This window comes from Ranitomeya imitator, chromosome 1 (assembly GCF_032444005.1).
Source record: "Ranitomeya imitator isolate aRanImi1 chromosome 1, aRanImi1.pri, whole genome shotgun sequence".
Taxonomy (NCBI): domain Eukaryota; kingdom Metazoa; phylum Chordata; class Amphibia; order Anura; family Dendrobatidae; genus Ranitomeya; species Ranitomeya imitator.
In genome coordinates this window covers 545,933,810-545,945,970 of record NC_091282.1, presented here as the reverse complement: position 1 = coordinate 545,945,970, position 12,161 = coordinate 545,933,810, and the positions used below count along the sequence as shown (strand labels likewise).

General features: G+C 48.4%; 1 protein-coding gene across 2 annotated transcripts in view; it reads right to left on the bottom strand.

Annotated features, from left to right (window-relative positions):
- HOOK3 (hook microtubule tethering protein 3) overlaps window positions 1-11,339 on the bottom strand; it is a 94,590-nt gene extending 83,251 nt beyond the window's left edge. Inside the window, exon 1 of one of the 2 annotated variants that reach the window (XM_069767681.1) lies at window positions 10,946-11,339. In XM_069767681.1, the coding sequence (XP_069623782.1) occupies window positions 10,946-11,002 (57 nt within the window). In that variant the 5' untranslated portion in view covers window positions 11,003-11,339. The remainder of the gene's footprint in view (window positions 1-10,945) is intronic. The other variant, XM_069767680.1, reaches the window with a different exon arrangement.
- Window positions 11,340-12,161: the final 822 nt, after the last annotated feature.

Here is a 12,161-nt window from a genome sequence, read left to right as displayed (position 1 = left end):
TACTCCAGGGCACGTGTGCACTGCAGTACGTTAGTTTGCCTAGTCAGAGCAGAGAAGTACACCTGTGCAGGAGCACGATGTCGAGGTTACTATATGGATGAGGTAGGGACGCATCTTCCACATGAAGCAAGACAGCATCGCAAGTAGAAGGGAAGTGCCGGACCAAGACCAGCAACACCCCTCGGACTGGACGGAAAGGTGGTGGAGTTACATCATATGCAGAACTAGAATCACAGTTTTTGACAGTAGGTTTTGAAGCAGATACAATAAAAAAAAAATCCACATTAAAAAGTTTCAAATACTCTTGATCTCAATGGGAAATCCATATTTCTGTGGATTTCCGCATCAAAAGTTGTCAGGATCGAAAATCTCGTAAAAAAAAAAAAAAAACGCATGGATCCTGATGAGGAGTTCTCTTGGAAAAAAATACAAAAACAGAAGCTTTCTGAGGTAAAAAAAAACAAAAAACCTTTAGTACTGAAATATTAATATAGGAAAATGTATACGGCCTTGTATAATTTTTAACCAATGTTGCACAAAGACGGATGGAATACTGACCGCACATGTCCAATTTTTCGGGATGAATAAATGGGATGATTTTACTGATGCTTGTATGAACCCAACATTGAATTTAGCACAGCCATCCTGAAATCAGCTGTAATTGGAAACTGTCAGCAAGAGTTCACTTCTGAAGAATTACACAGCGACCACTGTTATCAAACATGTAGCATCCAAACACAAAGGAAAACAATGAGCCTAAGGGTACCTTCACACATAACGATATCGTTAACGATATCGTTGCTTTTTGTGACGTAGCAACAAGATCGTTAAGGAAATCGTTATGTGTGACAGCGACCAACGATCAGGCCCCTGCTGGGAGATTGTTGGTCGCTGAGGAAAGTCCAGAACTTTATTTCGTCGCTGGATCTCCCGCTGACATCGCTGGATCGGCGTGTGACGCCGATCCAGCGATGTCTTCACTGGTAACCAGGGTAAACATCGGGTTACTAAGCGCAGGGCCGCGCTTAGTAACCCGATGTTTACCCTGGTTACCAGCGTAAACGTTAAAAAAACAAACACTACATACTTACCTTCAGCTGTCTGTCCCCGGCGCTCTGCTTCTCTGCACTCCTCCTGCATCCTGTGTCAGCGCCGGCCAGCCGGAAAGCAAAGCGGTGACGTCACCGCTCTGCTTTCCGGCTGACCGGCGCTGACAGTGCAGAGGAAAGCAGAGTGCCGGAGGACAGACAGCTGAAGGTAAGTATGTAGTGTTTGTTTTTTTAACGTTTACGCTGGTACCCATGGTAAACATCGGGTTACTAAGCGCAGGGCCGGATTTTTACCCTGGTTACCGGGGACTTTGGCATCGTTGGTCACTGGAGAGCTGTCTGTGTGACAGCTCTTCAGCGACCAAACAGCGACGAGTGTGAAGGTACCTTAAGACTATGTGCGCACAGTGCGTTTTTGATGCGTTTTCTGGCCCATTTCCACATAGAAACAAACACCAAGGAATCCTTATGCAAGCTAATTCAATGACAATCCTGAAGTGTTGTGCACATGATCAGTAAATTTCCGTGCGTATTTGCAGTGCGTTTTTCTCAGCAGCATGTCAATTCTTTGTATGTTTCTGCAGCATTTATCACCCACTGACTTCAATTGAGTCAGTCAAATCCGCAACAAAACCGCAGGTATAAAAAGGTTTGCAGATTTGCTTGTTTTCCTATGGTGTTTCCCACGCTGTCATCTGTGTGACAGCGTGGGAAACTCCGGCACAGTAGTTCTAATCGGCGGTAACGGAACCGCCAGTAAGACCGTTGGTCAAAGCACTGCAGGGTCATGCTGTCAGATGACGCAGCTGTGGGCTGATGAGACTACTGCTCTCATCAGGCTACGTCTGCTGTCACTGATAACAGCAGGTGACACTGATGGGAGACGTAGTCCCGTCTGCTGGCGCCTGTGCTCACAGTTAAAAAGAAAAAAAAACAAAACCAAGAGTAAAATTACATACATATTCAAATAAAAAAAACATCACATACTCACCTGTCCGCCATAGTCCAGGTAATCCAGAGTGTCCCACTGCGATCTCACCTATAGAACAGTCACATTGAGAGATGTGATCACTCTACCCGGCGATACACTGACAGGAGGTAATCGCTCCCGCGGTGTATCACTGAGCTGCCGTGAGAGTTCACTGGAGTTTTTTTCCTTCATTTTTTTTTTCTTTAAAATTAACAGGTGCTACATAGGTTAGTGACAATGTGTGTTTGTGCTTACTTATCGGCTTAAGGTACCGTCACACTGAACGATATCGCTAGCGATCCGTGACGTTGCAGCGTCCTGGATAGCGATATCGTTCAGTTTGACAGGCAGCAGCGATCTGGATCCTGCTGTGACATCGTTGGTCGGAGCAGAAAGTCCAGAACTTTATTTTGTCGCTGGATCTCCCGCAGACATCGCTGAATCGGCGTGTGTGACGCCGATTCAGCGATGTCTTCACTGGTAACCAAGGTAAACATCGGGTTACTAAGCGCAGGGCCGGGGGACGCAACAGACACCGGAATGTAAGTATGTAGTGTTTGTTTTTTTTACATTTACAATGGTAACCAGGGTAAATATCGGGTTACTAAGCGCAGCCCTGCGCTTAGTAACCCGATGTTTACCCTGGTTACAAGTGACGACATCGCTGAATCGGCGTCACACACGCCGATTCAGCGATGTCAGCGGGTGATCCAGCGATGAAATAAAGTTCTGGACTTCTAGCTCCGACCAGCGATGTCACAGCAGGATCCAGATCGCTGCTGCGTGTCAAACACAACGATATCGCTATCCAGGACGCTGCAATGTCACGGATCGCTATCGTTCTAAAGTCGCTCAGTGTGAAGGTACCTTAAGGGTACGTTCCCATGATCTGTATTTGTTCAGGTTTCCATGCAGCTGAATTTTCACATGATTATCACACCTCAGCTCATGTGCTTTTTTGTATGCGTTTTTGCCAAATGCACTTTTGTGGCTTTTAGGTCTTAATAAAATTGGTTTAAGCACACACAGCAGAGCAAACATAAAGGTACCGTCACACTAGACGATATCGCTAGCGATCCGTGACGTTGCAGCGTCCTCACTAGCGATATCGTCCAGTGTGACAGGCAGCAGCGATCAGGCCTCTGCTGTGCTGTCGCTGGTCGGGGAAGAAAGTCCAGAACTTTATTTGGTCGCTGGACTCCCCGCTGACATCGCTGGATCGGCGTGTGTGACACCGATTCAGCGATGTCTTCACTGGTAACCAGGGTAAACATCGGGTAACTAAGCGCAGGGCCGCGCTTAGTAACCCGATGTTTACCCTGGTTACCATCCTAAAAGTAAAAAAACCAAACACTACATACTTACCTACAGCCGTCTGTCCTCCAGCGCTGTGCTCTGCACTCCTCCTGCACTGGCTGTGAGCGTCGGTCAGCCGGAAAGCAGAGCGGTGACGTCACCGCTCTGCTTTCCGGCCGCTGTGCTCACAGCCAGTGCAGGAGGAGTGCAGAGCACAGCGCTGGAGGACAGACGGCTGTAGGTAAGTATGTAGTGTTTGGTTTTTTTACTTTTAGGATGGTAACCAGGGTAAACATCGGGTTACTAAGCGCGGCCCTGCGCTTAGTTACCTGATGTTTACCCTGGTTACCGGCATCGTTGGTCGCTGGAGAGCGGTCTGTGTGACAGCTCTCCAGCGACCAAACAGCGACGCTGCAGCGATCCGGATCGTTGTCGGTATCGCTGCAGCGTCGCGGTACCTTAAAGTGTCCCAAAGCAAAGGGGATAGATACAGATAGATTGCGATTATTTTAGTGCCTTTCATGTGACACTACAGGGTGGTTCGCCTTGTTTAACCTAATTAAATAAAAAAATGACATGGGGTCTCCCATATTTTTGATTACCAGCCAAGGTAAAGCAGACCAGCCCACAGCTGTCCAAAAATATACATTAGATAAGCCAATTCTGGCGCTTTAACAGACTCTTCCACGATCGCCCTGATGCGGTGGCAATCAGGGTTGTTGTCAGCTGTGAATTGTAAAAAAAAGTAAATCCCATGGATGTCCGCCGTAATCCACCGAATCTGATGTAGTTCAGAAATGGATACCTGAAAACCTAAAACGAGAAAAATAAACATGAGACATTCCCTCATTCACCAATTTATTAGCAGAAATGTTCCCACAAAGCTCCAATGTAGTCCACGTTCCCCTGAATCTGGTTCCTGCTATTCACAGGTGCCAGGTACTGACAATACTCATCAGTATCGCTGACTCACGCTGTGCTCTGCAAGGCCCAGCGGCTCTGATGAGCGTTGTCCTCATTACCTGGCGCCTGTGAATTGCGGTAACTTTACAGCTATTCATTCGCCAAAGCCAGATTTGAGGAGCATGGACTACATTGAAGCTACATTTTTGCCAAGAAATGGATGAACAAAGGAATGTCTCTTGTGTTTAAACCACAGCTAACATCAACCTCAACTACCATTACCCCAATTGCCACTGTACAAGGGCACTCGGGAAGAGCAGGGCAAAGCACCAGAATGGATGTGCCAATTCTGGGGCAGCTGCAGGCATGTATTTTTAAGCTGGGAATTGCTCAATAACCAGGTACCTTCCAAGCCGGATAATATAAGCCTGCAGTTGTCTACTTTACCTTGACTGGTTATTAAAAATAGTGAGCACCCCACATCATTTTTTTTTATTAGAGAACACCAAAAACAAAAATGCAAGGCAATAAAATCAACATAACCTTTATTAATATTAAATAAAAAGCAAGCACATACCGTATATAAAGATAGCAGTAAGACATCCATCTAATATGTGCTTGTTTTTTATTTAATATTAATAAAGGTTATATTGCTTTTATTGGCTTGCATTTTTTGTTCTTGGTGTTCTCGATGATATTTTATGCATTTAAGCCTTAATCAACCCCTTAACGACCGCAGTTGTGGGTACTTATTTTTCAGCACTGCTTTTTAACGGTGCTGAGAAATAAGGGTATAGCGCCCCAGAGTTGGAAAATCTTTGGGGTCTCAGCTCAGAACATGATCAGGGCTGTTTTTTTAACGGTCCCCTGTCACGTGATTACATAACAGCAACCACAGAAAAAAAAGGGTTTGATTTCAAATTAATTTCTCTCTACTCTGATAAGATATTGCATAACAGGAGAGAGAAATGGCCATTCCCAGGGCCCTCCTGCTCCGTATCATCTTCCTGGAAGAAGAAAAAAAAAAAATGGGGGTGCATTTTTCCTATTGGTTCCTTTTGATCAAATCAACCTTTGTTGCACATTAGTTATTTTTATGTAAAAGAAAAAAAATTTTTTTCTATTCTTTGCAGTTAGGGGTAGGGTTGGAATGAGAATTGGGGGTTTTTTCAAATGTAAAAAAAAAGACGACAACGATATGACGGCTAGTGTGGAGCGCAATGTGTGCTCAAGTAAGCACAGAGTATCGCAGATCCCCCATGGTTTGTTTTTTGTCTGTAACAACTGCAAAACATGCGGGGCAGGGACTAGAGCATGTCAATCAAGCAGCGGCGAAATTCGGTCCATACCCAAGCACCCAATACAAACTGGAGTAGCGAGCACTTGCACTCAACGCTAATGACGACCTACTGTTATGAAATTCTGTGTCATACCTGTGGGATCAAAATGCTCACTACACCCCTGGATAAAATCTTTGAGGGGTCTAGTTTCCAAAATGGGGCCACTTGTTGAGGGTTTCCACTGTTTAGGCACATCAGGGGCTCTCCAAACGCGACATGGCGTACGCTAATTATTCCAGCATATTTTGCGTTCAAAAAGTTAAATGGCGCTCCTTCCCTTCCAAGTCCTGCAGTGTGCCCAAACAGTGGTTTTGCCCCACATTTGGGGTATTAGCACACTCACAGGAAATTGCACAACAACTTTTGTGGTCCATTTTCTTATCAATCCTGGTGCAAAAAAAAAAAAAAGTTTGGGTCTAAAGTAAATTTTTTGTGAAAAAAAAGTTAAATGTTCATTTTTTACGTTCACAAAATTTTTAAAGTTTGAAAAACGCAAAATTTTTGCCAAATTTCCGTTTTGTTTTTTTTTTACAAATAAATGCAAGTGATATAGACGAAATATTACCTCTATCATGAAGTACAATATGTCACGAAAAAAACAATTACCCTGACAGCAACCATTCCATTTAAATCCCACTCACCTCCGAAAAAAAAAGCATGAAACAATAGACGAATGCCTTATGCTCTACATTGTGTGAAAACTCTTGTTTGCAGGACCAGAGAGGCGGAATCCTCACTTTTTCTCCACCTTGATTACAAACAAAGTCTCACTGATAATGATACACTGTAACAATGGCAAAGTCAGCACTGCTACATCCCTGCATAGGAACAGCCAGGAATGAATGGGTCACTGCCGAACTGTAGACGTGGTAAAATCCCCAGGGCAGATATTCAGATGTAATAATGGGAGATAGATCCAGAAGGCTCCGTGTCAGACAAAGCGGACACGTCCGTCACCACATTGTACGCAGTCACATGGACAGCACCTCATTACTGACAGCACAGCCGGCATTGTCTGCTCCATCAATAAGACAATGTACAAACACAAGTGCTGACCTCACCTACAATTCCCCTGTATACACCAACATTAGGGAAGCCGCCATGTATGGGACGCTTTCAATTGGATTTACATATGTGCTGCAGACATCAGTGCTAATCGGATAGTCCCAGGATTCCCTAGAATGACAGTTGGTCAGAGCTGACCTCTTCTACACAGAAATAGTAGTAACCACGTGTATGGATATTCTCAAAGGGAATCTGTCAGCAAGCTCAACCCTGCAAACCGCATATACAGTGTAGGCATGTAGGTCTGTAAAATATAAATCAATAAACACCTTCATTTCTTTTATCTGTTGCTGCATTTCCAGGGAAATTTGTGTTTTCATACTTACGCAAATGAGATGTTAAGTGCGTTGGGTGTGACAGAGCACTTCCCAAGCCTCTACCTCTCACCCACCACCAGCCTCTTTAGATATCTTAATGTCTAATTTATTTGCTTAGCACCTGAGGTCACTCAGCCAGTGAGCTATCAATTAAGCAAAATAGTCTGTTACTGGGCAGGGAAATAACCTGTTAGAGGCTCTGGCACATCCAACGTGCTTAATACCTCATTTGCATATGAAATAAAATACTTTATACTCACGAATGCAGCAACAGATAGAAGACATAAAGGTGTCACTGAATTTAAATTTAGAAGACCTGCATGACGACATGGGGATGTTACTTGATGGCAGATTCCCTTTAAGGCCAGATAAAACTAGCAATAAAAAATGCACTTCATCTGAGAATGCATTAAAGAAGCGTTATTAAGTTGTCTCCTTCATTTTGGATAGGGAATAACTTACTGATTCACTGGGGTTCTGACCACTGCTAAGAGGGCTCCGGAACCCAAGAAGCAGGCGAACCCATAGAGATCAGCAACTTGTCTCTTATACCTATAGGGTATAACATAAAGGGGTGTACTTATCTTCTGTACTCAGGAGCGCACCGCTGCTTCTGAAAATTAGCGGTTGGGATCAGCAGCACTGTCACTACACTGGTGTGAACTGTGTGCAATGGAAGCTTTACCTCCACAACAGTGCAGGAGGACAGTGGCACTTAAAGGGGCTGTCCATCAACCTGACGACCCATTCTGGAGTCCCGGTGTGTTACTCCAGTAAAGTATTAACACCTAAGCTCGCCTCTGGCACCATTGCAGCGGTGTTGGCACGGTCTTTCCCAGGGCTCGTGTGACATTCTTAGGTCACGCAATCCCTGAGGAACAATCAACGCTGGGTTCGCCCTCCTCTCCTACAGGCATAGCGGACATCTGGAGGAACTGACACAGCTGCTGCTGCTCTCACTTCCTCAGGATGTCTCGATTTGTCGACAGGAGATCAGAATGAAGCCAGCGGTGATTGGCAGCAGGGGTCACATTATATAATAATGTTCCTCAAGCCATGGGAGAGCCAGTGTCAGAACGTTTCGGAGGGGAGTATAAGTGTCATTATTTTAGTGGACAAACATTGGGATTCAGAATGGGTCGTCTATGTAATGGACATCCACTTTAAGGTGTCTGGATCCAGCGATCTGGATACTTGGAGCTCTAAAAGGTTCCAAGCTTCAGCTCATTGCCTAGGAAACTGGCCACCTCTGATAGACTGCAGGGGTGGCTGCTAACTCAGGCACTAAGCAGTAAACTACAGCTTTAAAAAGACCTCAGTTCCTGAGAACTGATTTTTAATAAAAGGTAAAGTGGCTTGTTCTTACAACCCTTTAATATTTTAGGAATAACCCTTTGATGCCCTCAAGAGTCTGTGAGGCCAGGTTCACACTTTTCCTCTGTTCTAAAAACAGCAAAATTAAACTCATGCAGGAAATAGATCCTCTGCCTTAGGCTGCAGTATTTGGTCAGTATTTTCCATCAGTATTTGTAGCCAAAACCAGGAGAGGAACAAATAGAGGAAAAGTATAATAGAAACATATGCACCACTTCTGTATTATCACCCACTCCTGGTTTTGGCTACAAATACTGATGGAAAATACTGACCAAATACTGAATGTGTGACGGCAGCCTTAGACCACAAATGTGCCAGACGGACCCCACCAAATATAACGGGGTTTGCTCTAATTCCATTATTGTGTCTGTAACGAAAAAAAAAAAAAAAAAACAAGTGCAGCACGCTGAACCTTTCCTTGTGATGCAACCATGAATCTAGCGGTGTGCATTGCATCAGACTTGGGTCCGCAATGTCCCTGGCATGGAAGGCTCAGACGGCACCATAGGCTCCCGGTGTAAGGACGCCTACTACATGGTGTATGGCCCTCTGTATAGGAGCGTGTGCGGTTACTGTCCCATAAAGGACCCAGACGTGCCCCGTCACAGTCTACGGGATCTGTTACAGCTGTGGATCTAGCGGTGTGCATTGCATCAGACTTGGGTCAGCAGAGTCCGTGGCATGGAAGGCTCAGACGGCACCATAGGCTCCCGGTGTAAGGACGCCTACTACATGGTGTATGGCCCTCTGTATAGGAGCGTGTGCGGTTACTGTCCCATAAAGGACCCAGACGTGCCCCGTCACAGTCTACGGGATCTGTTACAGCTGTGGATCTAGCGGTGTGCATTGCATCAGACTTGGGTCAGCAGAGTCCCTGGCATGGAAGGCTCAGACGGCACCATAGGCTCCCGGTGTAAGGACGCCTACTACATGGTGTATGGCCCTCTGTATAGGAGCGTGTGCGGTTACTGTCCCATAAAGGACCCAGACGTGCCCCGTCACAGTCTACGGGATCTGTTACAGCTGTGGATCTAGCGGTGTGCATTGCATCAGACTTGGGTCAGCAGAGTCCGTGGCATGGAAGGCTCAGACGGCACCATAGGCTCCCGGTGTAAGGACGCCTACTACATGGTGTATGGCCCTCTGTATAGGAGCGTGTGCGGTTACTGTCCCATAAAGGACCCAGACGTGCCCCGTCACAGTCTACGGGATCTGTTACAGCTGTGGATCTAGCGGTGTGCATTGCATCAGACTTGGGTCAGCAGAGTCCCTGGCATGGAAGGCTCAGACGGCACCATAGGCTCCCGGTGTAAGGACGCCTACTACATGGTGTATGGCCCTCTGTATAGGAGCGTGTGCGGTTACTGTCCCATAAAGGACCCAGACGTGCCCCGTCACAGTCTACGGGATCTGTTACAGCTGTGGATCTAGCGGTGTGCATTGCATCAGACTTGGGTCAGCAGAGTCCCTGGCATGGAAGGCTCAGACGGCACCATAGGCTCCCGGTGTAAGGACGCCTACTACATGGTGTATGGCCCTCTGTATAGGAGCGTGTGCGGTTACTGTCCCATAAAGGACCCAGACGTGCCCCGTCACAGTCTACGGGATCTGTTACAGCTGTGGATCTAGCGGTGTGCATTGCATCAGACTTGGGTCAGCAGAGTCCCTGGCATGGAAGGCTCAGACGGCACCATAGGCTCCCGGTGTAAGGACGCCTACTACATGGTGTATGGCCCTCTGTATAGGAGCGTGTGCGGTTACTGTCCCATAAAGGACCCAGACGTGCCCCGTCACAGTCTACGGGATCTGTTACAGCTGTGGATCTAGCGGTGTGCATTGCATCAGACTTGGGTCAGCAGAGTCCCTGGCATGGAAGGCTCAGACGGCACCATAGGCTCCCGGTGTAAGGACGCCTACTACATGGTGTATGGCCCTCTGTATAGGAGCGTGTGCGGTTACTGTCCCATAAAGGACCCAGACGTGCCCCGTCACAGTCTACGGGATCTGTTACAGCTGTGGATCTAGCGGTGTGCATTGCATCAGACTTGGGTCAGCAGAGTCCCTGGCATGGAAGGCTCAGACGGCACCATAGGCTCCCGGTGTAAGGACGTCTACTACATGGTGTATGGCCCTCTGTATAGGAGCGTGTGCGGTTACTGTCCCATAAAGGACCCAGACGTGCCCCATCACAGTCTACGGGATCTGTTACAGCTGTGGATCTAGCGGTGTGCATTGCATCAGACTTGAGTCCGCAGTGTCCCTGGCATGGAAGGCTCAGACGGCACCATAGGCTCCCGGTGTAAGGACGCCTACTACATGGTGTATGGCTCTCTGTATAGGAGCGTGTGCGGTTACTGTCCCATAAAGGACCCAGACGTGCCCCGTCACAGTCTACGGGATCTGTTACAGCTGTGGATTCCATTGCAGGAGTCACAGACCAGAGTATGGTGGTCTATATGGCGGTCCAGCACGCGCTCGCATTGCATGGCTTCCAGCACTACGGTCTGCCAACCCATAAGGTCCAAACCATTGTGATGGTGACTTGTAGGGCACAAGACCTGGATGGAGGTGTCCTCCTCTACAGTCTGGGCCTCCCCATGGTGGGGGAAGGGACAGTCCTTCCACACTTACCCACGTCAACAGACTCTCACACAGATCCACCCGGTCCAGGTTCTCCACGTTTAACATCCTCTTTGCAGTCAGCCACAGATCACATGCACCGTGTGCAGACAGCGGTAACGGGCGGCGCTCCCAGTCCTGTGTGCGGGGTAGCAGCCCCTCCGTGCTGTTGTCTGGCTATGCTGGGAGGGTTCCGGTGCTGTCCCCCTGCTCCGGGCCTGGCGTTCTTACTGGGGGATGGGTGGTCGGTCTCCTCCTCTTCCCCTGCTCGCAGTGCCTGTCGGTGGGTGATGCACGGCTGACACCCAGCGCTCACTGCGCACAATCCCCGGATATTCCGCAGGCCCGGTTCTCTCCCTCATACAGCTGCGGTGTGACTGTCAGTGTATGGAGGACGGTCCCTGGTGCAGATGTTACTGGGCAGCCCCTCCCAGGAGAAGAGGGCCAGTGTGCCGAGGGGTCTCATACCGTGCCAGTGTGCCGAAGGGTCTCATACTGTGCCAGTGTGCCGAGGGGTCTCATGCCGTGCCAGTGTGCTGAGGGGTCTCATGCCGTGCCAGTGTGCCGAGGGGTCTCATGCCGTGCCAGTGTGCTGAGGGGTCTCATGCCGTGCCAGTGTGCCGAGGGGTCTCATACCGTGCCAATGTGCCGAGGGGTCTCATACCGTGCCAATGTGCTGAGTGGTCTCATACCGTGCCAATGTGCCGAGGGGTCTCATACCGTGCCAATGTGCCGAGGGGTCTCATACCGTGCCAATGTGCCGAGGGGTCTCATGCCGTGCCAATGTGCTGAGTGGTCTCATACCGTGCCAATGTGCCGAGGGGTCTCATACCTTGCCAGTGTGCCGAAGGGTCTCATACTGTGCCAGTGTGCCGAGGGGTCTCATACTGTGCCAGTGTGCCGAAGGGTCTCATACTGTGCCAGTGTGCCGAGGGGTCTCATGCCGTGCCACTGTGCCGAGGGGTCTCATACCGTGCCAATGTGCCGAGGGGTCTCATACTGTGCCAATGTGCCGAGGGGTCTCATACCGTGCCAGTGTGCCGAAGGGTCTCATACTGTGCCAGTGTGCCGAAGGGTCACATACAGTGCCAGTGTGCAGAGGGGTCTCATGCCGTGCCAGTGTGCCGAGGGGTCTCATACTGTGCCAGTGTGCCGAAGGGTCTCATACTGTGCCAGTGTGCTGAGGGGTCTCATGCCGTGCCAGTGTGCCGAGGGGTCTCATACTGTG